We start from the raw sequence: 24412 nt of genomic DNA, 5'->3' as shown, positions 1-24412 counted from the left end.
ATTTTATAGTGCGTCCCTGAAACTATGGCTTGGTTGAAACTGTGTTATTTCCCCTAACAAACATTTCTGTATCAATGATAAAATCGTTACTGAACTAACAAATATAATAGTCTTAGAAAAGTTTAAAGCCAGAGGAATAATTGCGAGTAATCACTCTGCAGTGTTAGTATTGCTATCTTGTTACTTACCTGGGATTTATTTCTATAGTGGATATGAATATTTAAGTTCGCAGTTCACAATAAAAACTTAGGTAACAGCAATAATTTAGAAATGGCCGTAACGTTTAAGCCATTACTGCGTATAACAACTCAAACTGTCAATAACCTACCAACCATTTTCGAAATAATCATTTGATGATCAATATGTCCAGATACGTAACGAAGAATTTTATATCTTTAGTGGTGGACTACGGTAAAAGTAAAGGTTGACCACTGTTACTCAGTTTAGAGGACAACACTTAGAAGATTTGTGTCAATGAATAATATACAGGCAAAATAGAAAGCCTCCATAAAAGCCATGTGTTTTCTGCTATAGATTTCTGAGCTGGATGTTGCAGTTTCCTGTTCCTGTTTAGCCCAATGTGGTGGAAATGAAAAAAAATAGGTTCTATTGAGCCTGATTGAGGCTGATGCAAACTGTTGTTCTAATTTATCTATGCATGACATGAGATCGCGATACCAAATCACGGAATAAATGTTGGACAAATCAGACATTTGTATTGATATATAGATATCGTTATTGTCTAAGCTCAGTTTTAATTCATCTAATTTCGAGTTTAAGTAATATTACATGTTGAAGAATACGACCCACTCTTTGACAGAGTGGCAGATTGTAAATTATGCGCAAGAAGCCTGTTCTCCACATATCCGATTCCGTGTTTCCTTCTCTAGTTCCCACAACGCAGCGGCGTTCTCCATTTCTTTATTCTCCGGGTTTGTAACTACTTTTTTTTTAGAAAGTGAAGCTTTTCAAAGGTTCTCGCTGTACCAGTAAAAAAACAATATCACCAGCATTGGGTTGGTGAAAATGGCTCGGCGCGTTGTGGGAAGAAACACGTTGTGTCGCCGGCGGTTCTTTACAACATTTCTTACTAGAAATGATGGAATATTATGGATTAAGCAACACGAAAATGCGTTAAAACGAGCAAGTGCGCCATAATAATTATGGTGCACGGACTGCTATAACATGAGATGGTGGCTGGCGCCAATGGTTCGGGGTGTACACGGACGTTCGCTGTGGGAGGTCGCGAAATTTTATTTAGATGTAAATACAGATGTGTTTACGAAAAGGCATACGTCCCCAGCCGTTGAAGCCCCCCCTAATTGTGTCCCCATTCGTTTTTTGGTTAGAGTGAAAAGTTGACATCTAAACTGCTTCGATTGTTTTCTAGAAAAATATAAATACTTTCGTAAGAAACCAACAACCGACGCGTTCACAGAAAAAGCATACATAACGGTTGCGTGTCCAACACAAGCGCGACGGGTATCGATAGTCCGAATAAATTGCATAGACAAACCCGTGACAACAGTGACCATGACGCAACAATGCAATGGGAACAGCTCACCCTTTCCTACTAATATTGTCTCCTGCTTGCTCCTCATTAAGTTCGCCAGCCACTTTTAACTACGTCGATGCTGATGGCATCCTAGAGATGAGGCAGTCCATATAGGAAAGACACTTGCTCTGCTTGACCATCGTTCTGTGCACGCAGATTTCCTTACTCACATAGGTGGTTTAAAGCTTGCGCAGAAAGAAAAACCAGAAAAGAGGGGCTAAGATGGACGGGGAACGAGCCATGGAGAACTTGCTTAATCTAGAACAAGGCGTTAAACTGAGTGCGGGAGACCCCGGAAAAACCTTAATCCTGCTCCGATGCCTCGCCAGCTGTAAAACAGAGAGCATACATAACCACAGTTAATGCTTCCAATTTTTCTGCTGTTCGTCCTGCTCTTCCTGTGCTGTAACCTAGTCAGACGCGCTAAATAAACCGATGCTTCTACGTGCTAAGAGCTAACCTGTTTGTCAACATTCAGGTGTACGACCTATTAACGAGAAAATTAAGAGAGCGTCTCATTTTAATACCTTAGGGATAATGCTAGCGGTTACCGACGATCCCGCCATCATAGCCCGCAATCGAGTTCAGCACGCAGGCTATTTCCGTTCCTAGACACAAAAAAGGTATCAGTCACACGCAGGCAGAATCACGCGGCAGACAGTTTATTTTATCTTATCTTTATGTAGAAAGGATACTTTTTGCTTGTCAGTTTGTTTGACCACCACTATCTTCAAACGCAGCATCGATGGGATAGGGACCGGCGTTGCAGCACATCAGGGTTCGCTGTCAGTAGGAGAGGAAGGAAAAACGAATATAAAGAAACACAGCTTTGATTTGCCTTACCCCTCTAGCGTATCTTCTAAGAAGTATTGGCTATGTACACAGCAACGCAGGTCTCCATAAGGATGGGTGAGCGCATAGTCTAACACGTGGTACTACGACGACGACAAAACCAGGTCAACTACTGTATATATAAATATAGAGCTTTGCAGCGAGCGTGTAGTAGCAGTAGTAGTAGCTGATACATAATATCGAGTGCGTTAGTCTGGATGGGTCAAAATTGAAGCTAACATCATGGATCTCTTTTAGCAAAAGACCCCTGTCGTTGTTCAGTGTTGTTGTCATAGCACAACCGCATAGAAGAGTGCCTGAAGAAAACGAATCGTTGTACGAAAAACTATTACGTATTCGAGCGTCTTTCAACATGCTGTATCTAAATCTGCGCGAACGTCACACATTTAGAATACTTAAATAAATTGTGTTAAATATTTATTAGCGGATAAGAAATTCTTGCTCAAGTGCGACAACTGCTATTCGCTGAGACATAAGCTTGCGACACTTATTTGTAAGTTTTTGCAACTAGTCCTGTATAAAAAGGTCCTAATATGACTGCCATTACTATTAGTGAACTAACAAAGCTTCGTACCGGCAATCGAAAGGCCCTCGTCTATTTTTTAGCACGCTCGACCAATCGACAAACTTCCCTGGTGCTTTGCACAAATCCTTCATTCTAGGATACAATTAACAGCCCACAAACAATTAAGGCAATGTTTTCACTGAGGGAGAGCTGATTCTACTGAAAACATTTACCAACGTGGAAATAAGTTGAGCCAAATGGAAAGAAATACCCGTTTATATGAAATGTATTAAACAAGTTAATTAATTTTGTCGCAATTTCCTCTCTTAATGTTTTATTTGTGAGGTGTAGAACCTAAACCCCGGTCTGTGGTAAATCGAAGTCCCTATCTACGTATGAAAATAAATGAATTTTGGGTAACGAAGCGGGTAACTAAAAGAAATCAATGCAGTAAAGATTAGTTCTACGATTATTTTTGTGCCAGTCTTTTATATAGAGCTCATACCACTTCGCCTAAAGCTCTCTAGAATTATTGTCGAATAATAGCCCTTAGATTCTATAAACTTATAAGTTTGGCAAGTTCATCACCTTTTCACGTCAGGTTTTGACCTGATCTTTTTAGAGGATTTAAAAAACTTTCCTCAGCTTACGTGAGATGCGTAGCTATAGCGGTATAATCCTAGCTGGAAAACATCTCCTTTATTAACTTTGCATACTTCTTTCTATGTTGCTCTAATCTCTACTGCGCTGGTTTTAAATTCATTACTTCTTCACTTTCATGGAGCGTCTTGGTTAGACATCCCGTCACTTCTGGTTCGCTATTCAACTATAGATAAACGCTGTCAGTACCCGATCCTTCAACTGCAGGAGTGAAAGAAGGAAACAACCATCAGAGACTCCTGGTATATCGGATACGTTAGAGTGAATTAGCTCTGTCCAGCTTTCTTCTATGAGTGGAGTAAGAGGAATCTACGTTAAGTATAAGTAAGTTCAAGATAAGCGTAACAACGCAATAAATTGCCGCTAGTTACTGTCTTAATCTAAAACGAGGTACGCAGTCTCAACAACCGATAGCGTGCATCGTATCACACTTCCTACCTGTCGAAGTTAAAGATAGCCCCCGACCGCAGCACTGGAACTAGACCTGGATATGCGGCAAAGTGATCCTACCCCTGTGCAAAATATGTGCTTTTGTAATCTTTTATTTGGAAGTTTGTTTATATATATATATATATATATATATTGCATCTTGTATTGACGTTAAATTTGTTACTGTCATCTTGTTTCTTCGAGTTAACACGAGTCCACGAATAACGTCATCACCACGAGAAAGTATCTGAACAGGATTGTGGCAGTTTTTTAACTTTTCAAATCTACGAAACGCAAAACGAAACTATGTTGTTGTCCTATATACCTTATAGGACATCAAGAAACTAATTTCTGGAGGGTAGTTGTCATTTTTAGGATCTGTTGAACTATGTTTTCTGGAAATGGTGTCAGCTGCGCAGCTAAGCACAAAAGATGAAACAAACAATTTTTTTATTAGCTATTATATCAACTATATTGATACACTTTTTCTTTGTTTTGCCTCTGGTTTGGAATACGCGGGTCTATACGAGCAACTGGAAGATGTTCATTTCACATATGTTGACGTAGCAGAAGATAGATAACAGAAAACTAATTTAACTGCACGTGTCTGTAATGGAAACTGATCCTATAACATTGTGCTACACATATATGGCAATGTATTGTATTACAGTGGTGTACTTTAAAAGTCCACTGGCCCAATTGGAACAATCCTCTGTGCATACATAGACGCAGAATATTGCCCACGGACACTGACAATGCAAGCCCTTGGTGATTAGGGATTCCAATTCTATGAGTCACTCCATATATATACATGTATATATATATATATAAAGATGACGATGTAGGAATCTATAGAATACGAGGAAGGAATAATATATGTAGCTAGAATCTTTTTTGGCTTGTAAACGCGTCAGCATGCACAATTCGAGTAAGCAGTCCGATGACAGTTGAGGCTGTTGTGAAGCTGGTATCATAAAACAGTCTTACATACGCCACATGTTCGAACTGGGGCATCCGCGCGAAATATTGTACGCTCTATCTTCCTCACGATAAGAAAGAAGCTCCACGGTGAGGGATTCGCGCGCAAATAACACGTGCGTTGACATATGCGGAAAGCAACGAAGGGAGAGAAAAAGCCTGTAAGAGAGCATGCACGAGCGATACAGAGGATATGAATTCGTACACAAAAACTTATGGACACGATCTGAGACATTAACTGGTTAAGAGCCCGACAAGGAACGAAAAGATCCCTCTTAGAAGAGGAAAAACACTATCAATATCAGCCGGAGGGACGCATCTGGACGATGGACAGCGAACGCTCGGGGGACATGACTATCCTAGCAGTGCCTAAGAGTCTCAGGATACAAAACCCATGTATTTTAGTCATCAAACGTAGAAATTCATGAAACGATTAAGCGATTGATCAACGTATTAAGCTTTTTTTCCATCGACTATAGTCCTTGTTATATGAACAAATACTTAGTCAGTTCATCTAATTTTACTTTACTATTGGTAGCCAAATAGGTTGACAATACGATATCAACAGGCTGTAACCAATGAAAAGATATGAGAATATTTCACACCAGGTAAATTGTACGTATCAAGTTAAACTTAGAAACTCTAGTTTCAAGGCGTCCCAAAGGTGGTTGAGGGACAGTAACCAACATAATATCTCCATACCTGCAGGACCTACGGAAGTCATCAGGCTTGCGGAAGGTCTATTCTCTGCAATGCTCAAAATTTCTTGCTTCATAATGATGCTGGTCTACAGATAGCAAATATGCTTTAAACCGCCATTCTAATTTTTCACAAAATAAGCAGTCCCGATTCACTCTGTGCTCTAGACACCCTTAAAATCAACAACATTGTATAAATCACCAATTAAATACGCGCAGCATATAACTAACTACATTACTGTATATAAGGTCCATCAGGCAATATTTGGTTGTATTAAACATAGCTAGCCCAAATAGGAAAGGCCGATACGAGACGCTTCGACGCGCCGAAAATCTGAGTCATCTTAAGGACAGAGGCTTTCAAATTCTAAGAAAAATAGAAAGAGGATCTTAAATTACATTACGGGTAACTCACCCTGATTGTTCAAGAATATTTTTACACCTAGACTTGAATCGACCTTTCGAACAACTTTGTTCTGGAGTCCAATTAGAATGACTTGTGCTTCTGTCAGAGCATGAAGTGGCATGAGTGTTACATAAGTTTATTGTGTCTTTATACTACTACTTTCATCATTTTTCAGTCTGTTCTTGCTAGATGTATTATAGATATGAATAGGACCACAAAACGCGGTTGTTTTTTTTTTTTTTTTTTTTTGTTATCAAGATTTCAAGTCTCTAGAGATGAACGGCTATATGTTATCCGACATGAAGCTGTTTACCCAGGACCTGTCCGGTCCCTAATTTCTATGACCGCTTTCAAGTCACAAATTATTTTCGGAGGCACCTGATGTCTAATAACATTCATAGGTAAAACACATTGGAAAAAAATAACTTTAATTATTAGTAGACTATCCGAAGTTTTTTTATGTGTTGTTATATGGGCCTTTGTTATATTTAACTGTATGCAGTACTGTCCCAGTCAAATATGCAAAAGGAGTCCTAGTTTTATATCATTTGAGAGGCAAAAGCTTGTTGAAAGCGTACGTTTGTCATCACGTATTTGCTTGTAGTTCTGCATGAGACATTACATCTACATTTCCGAGTTCCTACTTAATTGTTTCGATCGTATTTCTCTAACTGACGCCCGTAGCTTTAGCAAACAATAGTCTCCTTAGTGAGATTACGCCCTGATAATGATGTTTTGTCCATCTGTTAACTTAACTATGATCGTGATAAATATGAATCAAAGGCCACACATAAACGCTATACATTTACAAAAAAAAATATAGGAGACAATTTTATATGAACGCCCGTTATCAAAAGGGCAGTTTGAAATGTTTATCAGTGACAACTCAATTGTCGCCAGTCATTACTCTGTTGGCTACGTCAACGTTTATTTGTTGATATGAAGTGAGGAAAAAGAGGTACGAATGATATAGTACAGGTGATCGATTTTTCTTCTAGTTAATGCGTCTTCTAGCACAAACTCGCTAGCATCACCTATCCACCCACCCGAGCGTTCATCTTTAAAGAGAGCCATTTAGATTATCCATAAATTATGCTACTCAGAGTCGACACAAGCTTATACACTCGCTTTAATAGAGGTGCCACCTCTTATCTTCATTTGTCTTTTTTGTAAACTGTCTGGCCGTGCTGTCGATTTGATCGCTCAACCAGCTCCTCTGTACAACTTTCTTCGACGTTGGATCAATGGGCGTCTTTGAGGTCAGCGGACGTTGTCTCCGTCGGCGTTCACAACGACGGCACGTTCACAAAAAAGCGCGTATAATCGTCGTTTGTAGACTGGAATGTAAAACGATCTGAATAGAAAGAAAGCTCCTGCGGTGTTTTGAAACGTCGCCGTAATCCGCGTGGGGCCACAGGTGTCTAATGCCATTGGCCTGCTGAGCTTATCCAGCTAGCCTCGGATTACGGAAAGCGCAACGATAACGGCGTAGCGTAATCCGTTTTCGATCCTCGAGTTTCTACTGAAGGCAGACATTTTTGCGCGTACAGCGACGAGTGAGCTTCGGCAAATGTCGAATCTGTACACATACAATACGCATCTACTGCCTTATGAGGAACAGGAATAATGTCACATACGGCGTGGATCACTCGACATTTTGCTTCTTGACTAAAGTGAGATAGCGTGCGCTCTTTCGTACGGACTACACTTTCCGAAGTGTAAAGCTTCGATTACATTTTATTTCAATAAAAAGTATAATTTCATTCAAAGGGACCTTTTTGTTTTGTTGATGAAGGTTCTGTGGGGTGTTGCACATGGCATTCTGCATATTCTCTATCGTCTTCATTCTAAAATACACTTCATAGATTAACAGCTTCTGTAGTCGTATGGCCAAGACGCCAAATTAACAAAAATAGAAGTCCAGGATCGATTTTTGGCAATGGTTTAATAGTTCTGTAGAGGAATTATATTTAACTACAAAATATCAATTATCTTCCTTCAACTGTACAGCTTGACTATGGCAAATATACTAGTGACATTTTATTTCAACCAGTTTCTATTGTGCGCATGCGAACTCCTCATGCCCGTATCGAAGAAGGAAGCACTCGCATATTCAATGAGAGGTCATCTCAGCATAAGCTAGCCATTGGCCAGTTAAACAAAACCGCTTAAAAATTTCGCAAATCATCGAATTTGATGTATGCCTACCGGTAGATACATGCGGGTTCTTTATACGAAAGCTGGCTTTGTTTTCTAATAATGGTGTATGCAACGACGCTCCTACAAGGGACGCGTTTTGTTCTTCGGGAAAGGAAGAAAAGGCATCTACTCGGACGTGTCGTACAAAGTTCAAGCCATTACGTACAATTCAGATGTTCGATTTCTTCTGTTTGCATTCGGTACAAGATGTACTACAGGCATAATCGCTACTCTCTACTGTTCTGCAAAAACAACGACGTTTTTGCGGCGGCAGGTTTTTTTTTTTCAAGTGAACTTTCGTGCTTCTGCGGCTATACATTAACTCGTTACGAGATTACGAATACCAGCGGACTCTAATAGTGGGAATTGTACAAGAAAAACGATCGCATAGAAGAATTGCTGACTAGGTCAGAAGATCGAAGTGTGCAGTTGACAGTATAGGTCAGAGGGTGAAAGATAAAATGCCCATGGCATCCAGGAAGATATCCAGGAAAAGCTGAAAATTGTACCCAACTAGGCGGAAAGCAAAATATTCAAAGCGTGTTACAAAAGAAGCCATTTTATACCGGTTTATTAATGCGTCAACAAGGTACCCGTTGATCCGTCATATCAAAATGAGCGGTTTTAGCTATCGCAGACCAGCCGAAAGACCTCCGCTAATTTCTTCATGTAAATATGCCCGTTTCAAGTGGGTTAAACAATTCTAAAGTTCAAGACGCGTCAAATATCTGCTCTTCAAGTAATAGCATTTTCTGGTTTTTGCACGGTAAGACTCAACGTGTTCAACTGCGTGTCGTCAAACGGTCCCACGAGTCCAGCAAATCAAACACCCGAGCAAAATAACAATGGGCATAATTTTCATCCATAATTTAGGAGCTCTATATTTTTTCGGTGGGTTGGTGGAAAAATAACAATAAGGTGAGACTAGTCAGGGAAGATATTGCCACAGGGATCAGAATGGTTTTCGAATAGAACCTATGTGTTCATGCACAACAGGTTACTTCGTCATACAGACAACTATGTCCTTGAGAAGGTTGCCGCTTGCAAGTTCACCGCACCCGAGTTTTATTGTTAACGTATGGCCTATTTTGACGGATGAGTCAGGGTCGGATAGAGGATCGCGAAAATCACACAGATCAACTGGAACTTGAGCGTGACGAAGATAGTGTAAAAGTATATTTGGAGTATGCAAGATTGAGTTGCAGTACTAATCACAGCCAGAGATAGGGACAGGCACCAAATATGATTAGTAGTAGAAGTAGGTGGCATCTCTTTCACAGTAGCTTGAAAATGCTTTTCTAGTAACTGTCATTAGAAAGCAGACGGAGCCAGCAGCTGTTATAAGAGAAAAAGACACCACGTCTGGATAATCAGTTTGCGTGCAAAGCTATCTTCGATTAGTTTCGATAATATGCAAAATACCTACGTCAACGGCTGCAGGTATATTACGATAATACTAGCCAGGTTTGTATGGTGGTGTCATAAGCTAGGGTACTTACTATTATACAACGAGATGGTATCAAAGATGGATGGATTGTGTATCTTAAATGGAGCCACATCTTCGCAACCGAATTCGAATTGAGAATCTTAATATAACGCGCGAGAAGTCAACAAAACCATGTTTGAAGTTCCAGATTTTCCGTTTTAATCTATGCACTTTTAAAGGTGTATGACGTCAATAACAGGCGAAAAGAATAGATACATTTAAGAATAGATATACTTCTAGTAGCTGCAATTGATGGCAGCCTATCCTCATGCTGGCAACGAAGTTTTTGTAGTACGCTATAATAATAATAATAATGGCGCATACGAGATGAAACACTTATCAGCTTGGAACAATGAAGTTTGCAAACAAAAGCGTAAATGGGCACTGCTTTTGGAGTTGTACGACCACCATAGATCAGAGCGTTGAGTTTTGTTAATTGTAATTTTATCCAAAGTACGCAATGATGGGCGTCTACGCGAATTTCCGTATATTCTTATTCAGGAAACTGTCAGAGGTCTAGGTAAGTTACCAACAAATCGTTTTAGCTATTTAATTTCATTGACAATATATCAGATTTAGTTTAAGGATTTAATTATTGGCCATTTTTATTTGTTTTTATCTAATTAGAATGATTGGTTTAGCAGTGTTATGTAATTTATAGGCAGAATACGCAAATGAAGCCCTTGAATTTGGCAAGGGAAAAGCATGGTTACGTTTTCGAATGAAACCTAGATTCTAGACTACATTTTCCAATGTTTCCTAGGTAACAGTAGCTCTAATTACCGTTAACTCTCTATCTAGACATAGTATTGTTACACTTTACTCGCCTCCAATAGACGATCCACGGTCACGTATCTAAACGTTCGTTACATCGAGTGCCTTCAAATCGATCAGACGTAGGAACGTAATTAGGCATATCCCATATTATGGTATCTTTATGCATAGTTTGCTTATCAGTGCACACGTTATAGGACCTTATACCTAGGGTAAACGATTCTGTTTCTTCTAGTTACGTATGTGGCATAGATAGTCGAATAGTAAATTCTAGTGTTATCGAGCTCCATTTTTATGTTTGTCGTTGAGTATTGGTCACCCTTAGCCTTTCGGGTGTTTGAAATTGAATCCAAAGCAACCGACCAGAATACATTGATTATTTATAGTCCCTAGTCGTTGTAAGCGCTCGTCGTATTGTTAGACGACATATGCGTGAAGATAGGGTAAAACAGCCCTGCTCCAGTAAACGAATTAACTGCTCCAGATTGGCTCATTCGAACCAGCTCCATAAAATCCTCCATGGAGCGTACTGAGCAGAGGAAGAGTTTTCCAGAAGTATAATGGTATGCTATCTGAGTGGAATTTTTTTTTTAAATATATAGTGCCAGTAGGCTAACACACCAGATGCGTACTGGACGACAAAATGGAAATAGGTGACTTTTTAGTTTCATAATTTACATTGTCATAGCTACGTTAAAGGCCAAACAAGTTTGCGGCGGCCACCGGCAGGCGCCTGATCACGAATCAATAACAATGCACCAACTGGCAAGTCCGCGTTCGTGGCTATATTTCAACAAAGCGGTAAAGAAGAAGGGCTGCCATTTTCCAATACGTGGGGCTATGCTTGGGCATTCCGGGCTGCAAGGTCCCCGACCGGTCTTCTCACAACTGCCGAAGCCGGCGGTGTACCCTTTCTACCACATGGCCCACAAGATCTTGCCAAAACTGTTCACTGATTAGTCGAGAGTCCGGAACTGTGTTCGCGGTTACGAAGTCTGCCCAACGACGGGACTGAGCCATGAGAGAAGGTCGAGAGGCTCAAACACTTTCAGACTCGCAGACATGGCCTTCTGCTAACGTGGGTCTGTATCTCATGGGGCCCATGTACGTTTCTAAACGTGCCCCACTGTTCGTTAATATACACTACTGCACTTTTGTTCATCCTTTTTCAGCTCGGGTCGTGCAGGAAATACTGTATACCCTTTAGCACCATTTGCGCCAGTTACTTCGGCCAGAGAATCCTGTAGTGCTAGGCCATTCTACAATAATCATTATATCATATTGCTACAGTTACGACCACAATGCTACGGTTATAGTGTGTATATAGGACCATTTATTATAACCATCTGCGTCTTCGCTGTTTCCATATTTCGGAGGGTAACTTATGATGAACCGAATGTGAGATGAAAAACGTAACGGAATTGCTAGGCTCCGAAAAAATAATCACTCACATTCGCATTGAACTGAAACACTCCGGAACTGCCATAAGAAATCATTTTCATTCGACTTGATGGAGCTAAAAGTTCCGCGTGCCTGATGCCTATAACATTTGCCCCTGGCTAACTTAAATGTGTTAGCCTGCAACGAAGAAGCTCTTAAATTTTACCACTGCTTATCCTTGGGGACTCAAAATTTTACGTGGCTACGGGGTTAACAAACGCTTTTGCTGCTGCGCTGTAGTAATGTAGTTACTGGCTGGTGAGGCTCCCGAAGACAACAATACGATGTTTCCGACTAACAGTATTTGTTTATTTGGAGGCAAGACCCGCCACAAGTTCCTGGGCGACGATTTCCTCTTCATTTGGAGAGGAGCATGGGCGGCACATACATTCAACAGGTGCACGCGTCACGACCTGTGAACCCAGGAATACAAGGTTATTCATGTTTGTTGTGCGGTATCTAATGCTATAAGTGAGTCAGAATCAAGTCTCAACAAAAAAAAAGTATGATAGAAATGGGAAAGTCAGGTATGATTTAGGACAACTGAAGGCAATAGGACGGGACCTTTCCATACTAAAATATCTAGAAAAAATAGGGATTTTGCTTCCTGGTTGTATTATGCGTTGCGTTCAATGGAACTTTCTTTTAAAATGTTATTGGTTAAAAAAGGCTCTTGTGTCCGCAGATAACTCAAACAAATTAAATGAGTATTGTTATTAACACCGGTTGTATCGTGAGCGGAACTGAAGCAGTGGCCTTTGACCGCACGAACTAGAGGCTTATTAAGCATATTGTATGGGGTCGGGTGTATGTATGTGTGTCTCAAACCTGCAAAAGCTCATAGTCTTCGTTATATCGGAAGTTAGTCAACGTGAAGCGAACTATTTAACATAACTCCATGGAAGTTTCTACATTAGAGTCAGTCCACAACAGAAACGGGCGTACAGCTCAAAGGACATATTTTACTCCAAAGCATATCTAGATGAATTTTTGATAAATATGATTGTTACAGATACAGTTATGTTTGCTTTTACCTATCAAAATGTCCGCTGAGCTCCGAAAACTACCTTTCGAGCATTGATACGAACATAGAAAAGGATTGTCTTCTAACGGAAAAACTAGTTAGTTTCGCAGTATGTTAATTACATTACGTTTCAGAAAGAAATCCCTTAGGATTTTAGTTATTTTCTGCCAACTGTCAGTCATATATGATGTCTACATACAACAAAATGAAATGGGGACTTTCGGTTTTCTTTTAAAGTGACTGATGTAAGAGATGCAAATTTCAAATTGATACACTTTTAATATAGGAAAATTTGCTGATTTTTTTCCGCATTAGCTTTCCAGTTCAATCTGTTGTACCTGAATCTTCTACTCCATTTCAAACGGCTGAGAGAAGGGTAAACCTCATATTCTATTAACTACTTAGGACTGCGGTCGTCTCTTTCTTCGTGCCAACTTGAAAATACCTTTATCTATAACGATGTATTTCTAAACATAAAGGCCGTCTATCTGACTCAGTTTCTATTCAAGAAGGTTCACAGTACTATACATATATAGTGCTGTGGACCTTCTTGGCTTGCTACACTAGACTATGTTGAAGACGAAACGTGAGTGATAGACATAATGGGGATCCATGGCCAAATGTGGACCACTGTAGAGTTACCCTTCTGACTCGCAGCAGCAGCGTGTGGAAGTCATTATTATATTAAGCTATTTTAATAGCATCTCCAGTAAAGCGGAGCCATTTTCAACGCACCTGGATAGACTAATTTATGCCTCAAATGCACTGAACGTACTCGTCGTTGCCGCCAACTTTAATGAGATTAAGAGGCAATACAGCAGGACTCGAGACGAAACACTGCCGCTATCGTTAAAAATAGCTATTTGCTCTCCTGCCACACTTTAGTCTTAGCCACTAACAGTTTTGAGGATGATGATGTCGTCCCATCACTGTTACGTTATTCTGACGTGACGGCACAGCATCATGTCCATTACCTCGAAACTTCAGACCCGTTGCTTAAACTGGCTAATCGTTGACTCTGTCTATCACTTTCCGGCTGCGTTTCCGAGCTGCTTGATTGCCGGTAATATGACTTTCAGATAGTGGTTTGCCAACATACAATTGGCAGATGTATGCCAAGTTTGAGCAATCGCACCTAACCGAAATATATAGCTATGTATAATGTACTTAAATTTCTGGCCTGCGTTTAATGATGATGTTTCATTACAAGTATGCAAATTCTAGAGATCGGTTCTAGGGTAATTGCTCGGTGTCGATTGTACCTCACGAATCGGATTGTGGTCAGTGATTTTGCGTCTGTTCCGGTTCACTTCTAGGCCCTATCCTGCACGTAATATCTACGCATCTTCAATAACTAGGCGTTACATGCAGGAGGTCCATGGATGGCTTTCAAATATGTACAAATATTAAAAATATCAAAAATAGGCTGAAGTTTCTGACTGCACGTCCTCTTCTTATGAGACCAATCAAATGAAGATATTAGATCTGAAGTAGGCTGTCGTCAAGATCTTTTATAAAAACACGGTATGGATGAGCATATAAATGAGCAGGATAATGAAGAAGTAGCTAGTCGCAAAGATTTGGAGGCTATATTCGACAGGCAGATAAAGTTCCGAACTGGTTGTGGCTAGAGCTGCCTCCCGCATTTGAGACATTATTGTTATGATGTGTTTAATGCACGATAAGTCTAGATAATAGCCATTATACAATTTAAGTAACTTCCGAACGGACACATCGTAAACGTGCTTCTCGACAATGCAATACCTGCCGAAGTCAAGTCACCCTTCCATGGTGCTTATCTTCGAGTGTTTAATATACTCCTTCGAGATGTCAGCGTTCTACACAATGCGAAAAAACAACCTGAATAGAGGCACTTCAGCTTGGTCATCCAAGGTGGCGACTGCCAGTATCGGAAATCATTTCTTCCGTGTCAGTCACCATTGGTATGGCTCACAGTCACACGCACAAGCTCATCCAATTGTACCACATTACCCCCCGTCTTCTTTTTTTAGCAAAGGGGCTTTTTGTATTGTATTGTATGCGTTCGGCCACGAGTCGGCCACATACGTTAAACTTGCCAAATTTTAACCATTTATGCTCCAGTTGGATCGTTTGTTATTGATTTCCCGTTAATATATTTCCGGTTAATCGATGCGTCTCTGTATATTGTACATGATTCAGCTTTAAACCAGCAGTGTTCTGCGAGGGTTTATACTTGTAGATAGGCCCATCATACCCACCCTGGGATCTGTGGAACCACACTGCAATATTCGATTTGCAAACCCATCCATTCTATTCGTATCCTGAACAAAGACTATTGTCCACTTTAGCTGCTGACAATTAATGTTACGATGTGCTTGACCTGAGGTTACTCTTAACCGGTAATATTAGACGATAAAAACTAATCCTAATTATATTAGAGTTAAGTTGAAATTAAGTTGTGAGTCGGGTTAATCCTTACAAAGGTTCAGCGAGGTAGAACTCAACGGGAGTATCTGATGACCCGCTTTGGAACGCTTTCTGCAGCGGCCAGCTGGTCACGGTTCTGTAGTGATTACTGGGTCGACGTTCAATTATCACTGTTGTTTAATAGACGTCGTTGAATACGTAAGAATAGACCTAAAACAAACGTTATTTACTCATAAATTCCCGTCGGAAACTTCTGTGGAATTCTGTTGAGCGAGTATCAAGTCTTTGATACGTTACCTTTCAGGGCCAATATAATAGTACGTTCATGTTAACGGAACGGAGCAAGAAGTCGTCAAAGGGTACATATCGTATATCTACGCACTGGCGTATTGCTAATGTTCGCTCGTACGTTACAAGTGTATCGCACGAAAAGAATAGTAAGCTTCTAAACTTGTAACAAGTTTAGCCGATATCCAAACATGGGCACTTCTAGCGGCGGAGCTCTACCAGTCGTACCAGAGTCGTTCGTAATTATGGCATTCATAGGTAGATCGAAACCTATCTGGCTATTGTCAAGGGAATCTGCATAAGTATACTCGGTGGTGTTAGGGGCCTCCGTGGCGTCATCACTTCGTTGCATGTGCCTTTCCTAACTCAAGAGACTTTTATCTTGTCGAGCGAGTAACGAATGCTTGATTAAGTAGAGAGAAATATCTTTATGAATCAATCGGACGCGTCCCGGAATATCTTTCTATCTGCGACATTACCTACCAACCATGTATCATTAGACCTACCTTCTTGTATTTAGGTGCTTGGTTAGGACAATAAACCCGCCGGGTTGCTTCCCTTTCGCCAACTTCCTGGCAGCACATACATGATCGCTCCACCTGCCAGTATTTCGAGCCCGACACCTGTACGTTCGGAGCATAAAAAACAAGCAAAAATCGATACGCGCAAAGTTCTGTTTAAAGGTACGAATGAACGTACTTTTTCCTGATTAGGAAATGGTTTGATGGTATATCTACGGTTAAATATATTATCACGGAGAAAGAGAGTGTGTGTTTTTTCCTTAATAATCTAGCAAATATTAAAAACAATTGCGAACTCACCTACAAACCGTAACATTAAGTGTAGTCTACTTAATTCCTTTTAGAAATAATAATTCGATTGCTAACGATACCCTACTGATTTCTTCGTGGAGTAACTCTATCTATGAGAGCCGGCTTCTTTGAAGTATGTGATTCAGTCAAGCAGTCAACATCACCAGTCAGACTGTTAGACAGTTCGCAGCGTGGAGGAAATGGTGTTCTACCTACGCGTCGCAATTCGGTTGATATTCTTTTTTTTTTTCTAGGAATTTGCCGTGGCACAATCGGGCAGCTACGCGTTTCAGAATCGACCATAATGGGGCCTACTTGAAGTGGAAAGCTAGTCGGAATTGGCAACAAGCGTCCAGATGCCCATGCTCCTTTCTCGAACCAACTCACCTTGTGGCAGCCCCTATATCAGCCTAATAATCAGCAAAATGCCCTGACCAAAAATTTCGCAAGATCATAGAAGGCTATTTATTCGAATTCAGTAATTTTCTGCCGTTTAAACGAGTTACCTTCGTTTATTCGACATTGGTTTGATCTGTAATCGTAGGGACTGAACGGTTCCTCTCAAAAATACTTATTATAATAAAATTCAGTGTATACATACATATATATATAGATCATACACAATCAGACTGCCTATATATTTTGCACAGTGCAAATTACTCAGTGACAACATATCCTCTAATATGATAACAGTCGGTCTATCATCTATTGTTGCTAAAATCATTTGAGTAAATTTACCATATTGCCGATTTATCGCCGTTCCTAAAAAAGGACTCATGATTTTAGACCTGAAAGCTCCCTAGCCTTAATACAGTGCCGAAGTAAACACGAAAGCTGGTCGCGAAGTGTTCAACTGTGTCGCAAGCTCATAGAAACCCCTAACGATGAATGCCAGTATTTCTTTCATGCCATGTTTTTTTGATGATTCAAGGTTTGTGATTCATAGAGAATAGTATACGTCGTAATATAATGGCCCAAGTCTTTGTTGCCAGCCATACGTACTGTAAGCGTGTACCCAGAAAAGAATGACGACCATCTCGCATACGGCTATGCGTATAGTTAAACAGAATAAAATACGTCAGAACATTTCTGAGCTCTGGTTCGTATGAATCAGTATGTGAAATACCGGTGCTTAACCTAAAGGCACGGCGTCACGATGCTAGGTCATCCTAGCTTCGGGGCTATCAAAGTTCCAAGCTTTCCAGTACGAAGGCAAGGAATGGTAACTTAGGTTTATTGTCCAAGCATTAGTTCTAGCTGTTATCTTTGTCACAACATTATTTGTGGACGATTGGGAAATATATTATAGCTTGAAGCTAGGAATCGTTAGAGGTTGTTATGACTAGTGCATCTAAATAGCATGGCTTTTAAGTAATCAAATTTAAAGATTTTGCGCCGGTTAAAGCTTTGTAGCGTCTTCCGTCGTACGAACGGTTCCGGCGCCTCCATGCAACGACTCGCGGTAAGTCCTGCGCAATGTTGAGGTCCATTGTTATGAGCGGTATGAAATAATTTACCAACGGAGCGTGTCTGTATTAATATGTATTTACATGTCTCAGTACATTAGCATGCTAATAGTTAACTGGGATGTAGAAAGCTCATTTGTGTCTGGTCTGATTCAACACGTATTATATATGCACAGTACGGCCATACAGCGGCTAAGTCTAAATGGCGACAACGTCTGAGGGTATGATAATTTCCACCACGTGCATGTGAGGAACGGTTAAAGGAAAACTAGCAAGAGAAATAGGATTGGCAGAATAGTAGAATCGTTATTGCCGTCTATCACCGGTATTACGACTATTTTTGGCAAGTTGGTCCGTTACAAGTGCAATCTAGTCCGGACGGGGTTCTCTAATTTTTCGAGCCCAAAGGCTACCGGTCTTGTATGCACGACAGTCTGTTTTCCGCCGTCTGTCGTAGCCCACCGACTATTACTCCACGTTCGTTGCTGTCGCCATCGCTGAAAGACGGCCACGATTAGCGCCAGAGTCGTTTCTCCAATAGCATACTAGGCAAGCTGCCACTTCATCTGTCACGAACGTATGTTAGACAATGTTTTCCCCCAGTCGGTTCTGTGAGGTGGGCAATTGTTTCACCAGCTACCTTGACATCGCTCGCACAATTTTCGGTCCTTCGTCTGCTGTGCCTCGATCTCGAACTTTCATCGATCAAAATAAAGTGCCTTTCGCTTGTTGGCCACGTATCTCCCCAATTATGATTTCATAAGCCTTCAAAAAATGTCACAACTGAGTAAGTCAGTTACTAATTAACTGGAAAACAGTGGTAAGTCAAGCGGTGCTGGTTGTACGGCAAGTCAAAATTCTGTCCGGGCTAATGATCTGTCTTTGAAATGATGGATGCTTCTCCAGTTGTCCGCTTTATGTAAAGCATCTACTACGCCTTTTGTAGCTGAAAAAGAACTCATTCATGGTTGTATGAGTCAACGTATGCCTACGACAGCTGTTGCCGATTTTTGGAACTATTTAAACTCTGCGGCTACCGAAAGCCCACATATTTATGTACGTTTACTTTTATTGTCGCATTGATTAAATAGGTTTCGACATCGTCACGATAATGTTAAACGCTATTATTTTTCGGCATAGACATGAAGCACCGCCATAGTTGTCATGCGCAGCTCGTCTTACCAAGCTGACCATATAGCTTGAGCGCCAGCTGCTTAAAAGGCCTGGCCTTTGGTCTTCACAATGCTTTGGCCTGCCCGCCCGAAGTCGAGTGGAAGAAAGGCCGGCATATGGCCGCTAGTTGAGTACATGCAGTATCAAATGAGGTGGGGCGGTATAAAGCGTGTGCTAGAGTACAACTTCCGATTCCATTGTTGTCTTGGAATTGGGCGGACCGTGGGCTGTCTTGCAATAGTTACATTGCCACGTTGAGCTCAATGACTACCATTATTATTGTCACTGCTGCCCGTCAGGGTATTCTGGTAAGTAGCATTATTTTTGCCCGCAGGTAATTAGATCACATAATGTTATGTCTATTGTCGCTGTTATCCACTGTAGGCGATGTGCATTGTTTTAATCTGATTTTATATGTATCGTTTCGTCTGTGTTGACATCAAACCCTTCAAGTTGCTCTAGCTCGCTGCGACACGAACGACGTCATTGAGGAAATAGCTGAAAACAATTGTAGTCATTTCTCAATTTTCGAACATATAAAAAGGCAACTCTAACTGTACTTCTATTGTTTTCTCTTAGTTTTAAGTTAGAATCCATGAACCCATTTGGCAATGCATGACCAAGAGTCTCTAAACAGTGGGAACATCTTTGTTGTTGATCGTCTGCTAGAGTAGCAAAGAGGACTGCGATCAATAGAGAGACAATTCCACAGCACAACAAAAAGAAACAAAGGCTTCATAATATTAGTCTTACAAGTCCTCTAATATTATGCTACAAACATAAACACAAAGTACGATATTACCATGGTACATTTTGAAAGCACAATTAAGTGAGTATTTTATCCAACTGATAATTGCGTATTATGCATCTTGAATAAGCCGCGTCTCTGTAGATAAATATTCGTTCGTTTTAGATGAAATGCTAAGAGGTCTGCGGACCAAGGATCTTTTATTTGAACATAGTTCAAAAGACGGGGTTACTAAACTTAAATTGATATTATAGAATAAAAGCGTTTGAATGATGACCCTTAATATTGTTGTTGTACAGAGTATGTCAAGGGTTAGTATTCTATTTTAATGGCCACATAGTAGCGAACAAAAAGTGAAATCCTGTGCTCGGTTTTGTTCTCGTGTTAGCCCAGCCCATGGGGCTTAATCGGCACTACCGATGGCAAACTATATCAATCAGATACCCTCCCTGTCCTCCCAGGAACTGCTTGCATAACTCGATTCGCTCAAGATAACCTTGAGTCACGGTCTTACAGAACTCAACATCGACCTTATCGAACATCTTAGCAATACGGTGTTTCAGTCGTGGGCCACTTTCGGTGCCCTTCAACTAGCTCCGCAGCTTGAGAATGCCCCGTAGAGTTCTCATCGAGTCGTTGAGCACGACGTCATTTTGAGCTTGTTGGATCGGTACGCATACTGCTTTGTCACAACGGTGTTGTAACCTAGTCGTCTGATCACACTCTATCTTCGAGTCTGCCGGTCCCTTTGAGTCTCCTAATGAATGGCTTCAGTGTGACCTTCGTCAACGAGAGCTATCGTCCATATTCGAAGTGACGCTTGCGGAGTATCATCGTGATCGACTTCTCATTTTTTTACGAAAAGCAAATACTACTTTGCATTTAAAACCGGGCATTGATGCAAGCTGCAGACAATGCTGTGTTTATCTCGCAGTAATCAGCAGCTGACCTCGTTTGTTCGCAAACACAGACGAGAAAGGTGGACATTTGACGCATTCTATAGCTATTTTATCTTAAGCATATACTGATGCATATACAATGGCATAATAAAAACTCAAAAGCTTTTTGGCTCATCCCTTATATATATGTAATGTTTTGTTTCAGGCCGTCGATTAAGGCTTTGGCGAACGACACACAGTAACTAATTCATAAAGTAAGATTCTGTTAATACATTTTTCCCAAAGATTCGTTTCTAGTTTCTTCCCCTTTTGTAAAATCTCCTTCTGTTTTAGTCAGTGATCATGACTGTCCACTTATTGATACGCAAACATAAGTCACATGCATAAGTCATGCAAACATACTGTCACGTTTTCCACTTATTCCGCATTCTTCATTGTTTGCATTTTACGTCATATTTTGCTTATATTTACGTAGAAATAGAAAATCGTGAATATATATGACTATGATTATTATTTTTACGTTTATTAGTGATTCAAGAATCACTAAGATAAACCCTTTAAGGCCGCTTATTGTGAGGTAGGCTTTTCAGAGGGTTGCAGTGGTCCATGTTTAGTAGCAAAAGGCGTCGCTCCTAACATAATGACGACACTGAAGCTGGCAAAGTGAGGATGAGTAAGAATAGCCTATTTGGCAATATCCTTTGTTTTATAGTTTATATCGTAACCCTCTCTTTCCCCCCATCCAGGCGCCCGTGGCCTGCTAAAGAAAAGCTTCAACTTACCCCTTCTGGCCACCTTGCCACCTTCACCGCGAACAGCAGCGCCATAACAGCCATCTTGCATGGACGGCAACGACATCACATGCTTGTCCTGGACTTTTGCATGCTCAACTATCCACTACAGCCTTCAGCGCTGATGCTGCTCGCTGAAGCCCTTTACTCCTTCAAGCGAGATTACTCGGAACCTTGGAGGGGTACGGGCAACGTCATCTTACCTGACTGTTCCCGTTATGCCAAAGTACAAAGGAGAAACAATGACAGTCTACGAAAACCGGAAAAGCTGAGCTTGTTCTCATCGGCTTGTCGCAATCACTTAGTGCAACCCATGTACACAATTTAAGCGATTCTTCACGATGTTTACACAGATTTTAGAAAAATACCCGATACAACGACGAGCACCTATGCAAATAAGATTTGCTTTTTTCGGATGATTAGAGTGCAAGTAACGACTGTCTGTTTTACTGTTCTTATATATAAAACGTAGTTTTTATCAGTAGATCATTCTCATGTAGCAGCGAATCGATCTTTTTTCATTTCAATCCATTATCATTTGTACGCTGACGCATACTCACTGTAAGCTTGTTTCTTGCCAGCAGATCTGCTTTGCAAATAGGCCCCCTTTTCTAATCGTCATGTATCATTTATCGTCCTTACGCCCTTTCACTCGGCAAACTAATTGAACTAACGAAGAGTAGATGATTGTTGACACAATTTCATAACGTGAGCCTCTCGGGCAACGCTTGCAAAAAGACAAGGGTCTATTGAATATCCAGCTTACAAATAGAGGACAGAGGGTTACAATAGAAGAATACTGACGTGCAATATTTGCAGGGTGGTTTAAAAATCGAACTAAATTTTCACGCGATCAATAAACCAAATTTTTTTCACAACGCCCGCCTAAAGCGTTGACATTAATTGTACCGCGGGAAATCTGACTCTATCAAAAAAGAGGTACTTGACAGGTATCGCTTTTAAAAGTAATATTTCCATTAAGAAAATGACGGCACGACAGGATCTTTTATCAAATTGAAAGTTAGACTATTTAGGTATGAAGGAAAGTATAGGGCCTAAAATCCGTTGTGCATTTTCTGAAAAATAATTATAAATAAAAAAAATTCTGAAAGAAACTGTGCCGGGTAACAACAATGATGTGTTCGTATCACGACAAATGCTCAAAAATGCACACTTCAGACCAGCGAAAATAGGCAATACGTGTTTTCGCAGGTACTTCGAGTACGGCTTTGTTCACTAAGCTCTGTTATCCCTTAAGGACTCACTGCGAGTTTTAAAATACTTTGCATATTATGACTAACGAGATAGTTTACCCTATTTGCTATATTTACTTCAGATCTAATGCAACTTCAGTACGTGGAAGTGCTCTACTACATGCCGGAAGTGATAATGTAACCTGTTCAGTAAATTCAGCGGTACCTCGCATGGATGTGAAGACCCGGTTTCCAACAACAACAAATCAAAAGCTACGATATATTGTGACCACCCTTAATAAATGTTTGCGCTTCCAAGACGTATGCATACGATGCATTTTGAATAACAACAAAAAAACGATCTAAACTTTAAAATAGGTTAAACTTAGTGTAATCAGCAGCTACTTTTTGTCATTATAACTTTGAATTTCCTGCTATGCATACATGTTGAGAACGTATAACTTTGCATAAAAGTAAGGATCGCGTGAGTTGGGGAAGCAAGCACGTATTCTCACACCAATGAGAAAGGGTACACAGTATGAATGAAAATTTACAATGGACTAAATAGAAATTTTTCAATCTGCCGTCTCTGCGCACTCGTAAGAGCGTCTACGTTGCAACATTATGTTATTATCAACAGACCTGTACGTAGCTAGCGCAGGCTCCATGGCAGGCAAATGATGGTACGGGTTTCGGTTGGCAGCCCGGTTCCTTGATAATGTGAATCACCGGCTTGAGTTGGCAGTTCTCCTCGGCGCGAATTTCAGCACCGTTAAGAAACAATGAATGCAATAATACTAAGAATATGAACGGAGATAGCACAGGCGACCGAAGCTTCGGCTGGACCCGGCTTCGGTGTTTGTTAACGTTTATAGTTGTAGCTTTCACTGCATCTATGCGACAGTCGTAGTGGCGTAGGTGGTCGGGCCACATCCTCTCGGAGAGCATGGCAAGCTTGAGTGGCCACAGTTGGCAGCCACACAACTGACTTATAGGCAGTGGCAATTATTCGAGGGCGAGGGAGAGACTCGGTGGGTTGCCCATGGGGACACCCATGATGATGGGGCTTAGGGGGAAACGGCCAAAAAGCGCCTTGCCAGATCGTGTTGCAAATGGCGAATAACGACCGACATTACCGAAGGTATCATGCCGGGTCGGGATTGTTCGCATAAGATCGGGTGCACGGGTTACCGAGTGGTAACGGTGGCGGTGACGGCGATCGCGCACACTTCTTTAGGTTATGACCAGCCACCGAAAAAATGCTGTCAAGAGACAGAAAGTGCGGAAACAAAAAACATGCTACCTAGCGTGGTAACAAAAGGAGACGAACTCACGGCTCGTTTTGCTATTCTCGTTACATCAAGGAGAAATAGGTTGGCGGGAATCTAGTGAATTTCTATGACAAAAGCCCACAACCTTATCAACAAAATAAGGGCTTGGTTTCAGATACGTTTTTCCAAAAATTCCATTGACCTCGTATACCATGCAAATAATTGTTATTTGTAGTAGGTGTGTATTACACAGACGGATCAAAAGATAAGTTTGTTATAGGCCTAAGGAAGTTTTCATATAGGCCGTATAGCATATTCTCCGATTTCAAAATACATATTTACCTTCCCCTTTACTG

At 40.8% G+C, this 24412-nt stretch overlaps 1 protein-coding gene and 2 long non-coding RNA genes across 5 annotated transcripts; 1 reads left to right on the top strand and 2 right to left on the bottom strand.

The window, feature by feature from the left end:
- Window positions 1–594: 594 nt before the first annotated feature.
- Window positions 595–9919, bottom strand: LOC147752912 (uncharacterized). Its single transcript, XR_015312787.1, has 3 exons — window positions 9782–9919; window positions 2083–2338; window positions 595–1884 (listed from the first exon to the last, which is right to left on the bottom strand). It is a non-coding gene; the product is annotated as an uncharacterized LOC147752912 (long non-coding RNA).
- Window positions 9920–10045: 126 nt separating this feature from the next.
- On the top strand, window positions 10046–17601 carry LOC111264755 (uncharacterized). Of its 3 annotated transcripts, none has more exons than XR_015312785.1 (4): window positions 10046–10288; window positions 15720–15852; window positions 16224–16386; window positions 16770–17601. It is a non-coding gene; the product is annotated as an uncharacterized LOC111264755 (long non-coding RNA). The 3 variants fall into 3 exon arrangements; XR_015312786.1 differs by having other exon boundaries at window positions 10060–10288; window positions 15720–15774; XR_002683049.2 differs by lacking the exon at window positions 15720–15852 and having other exon boundaries at window positions 10078–10288.
- On the bottom strand, window positions 11848–23769 carry Burs (Cuticle-tanning hormone bursicon). The gene is made up of 3 exons (XM_022840880.2): window positions 23428–23769; window positions 16210–16326; window positions 11848–12395 (listed from the first exon to the last, which is right to left on the bottom strand). The coding sequence occupies exons 1-3, from the start codon at window positions 23731–23733 to the stop codon at window positions 12291–12293; spliced, it is 528 nt and encodes a 175-aa protein (XP_022696615.1). The 5' UTR covers window positions 23734–23769; the 3' UTR covers window positions 11848–12290.
- Window positions 23770–24412: the final 643 nt, after the last annotated feature.

This window comes from Varroa jacobsoni, unplaced genomic scaffold (assembly GCF_002532875.2).
Source record: "Varroa jacobsoni isolate VJ856 unplaced genomic scaffold, vjacob_1.0 scaffold_895, whole genome shotgun sequence".
Taxonomy (NCBI): Eukaryota; Metazoa; Arthropoda; class Arachnida; order Mesostigmata; family Varroidae; genus Varroa; species Varroa jacobsoni.
Note: the sequence above shows the minus strand (reverse complement) of the source record. Positions and strands in the feature narration are given on the sequence as shown.

Bases quoted from the DNA above. Each gene is read 5' to 3' on its own strand.
- Burs (XM_022840880.2), bottom strand. From the start codon at position 23,733: ATGCTCTCCGAGAGGATGTGGCCCGACCACCTACGCCACTACGACTGT. The intron at 16,327-23,427 runs GTCTGTTGATAA...CCGAACGTACAG, and splicing joins CCTGCGCTAGCTACGTACAG to GTGTCGGGCTCGAAATACTG. The intron at 12,396-16,209 runs GTAGGTCTAATG...CTGGGTTCACAG, and splicing joins AAGCACCTAAATACAAGAAG to GTCGTGACGCGTGCACCTGT.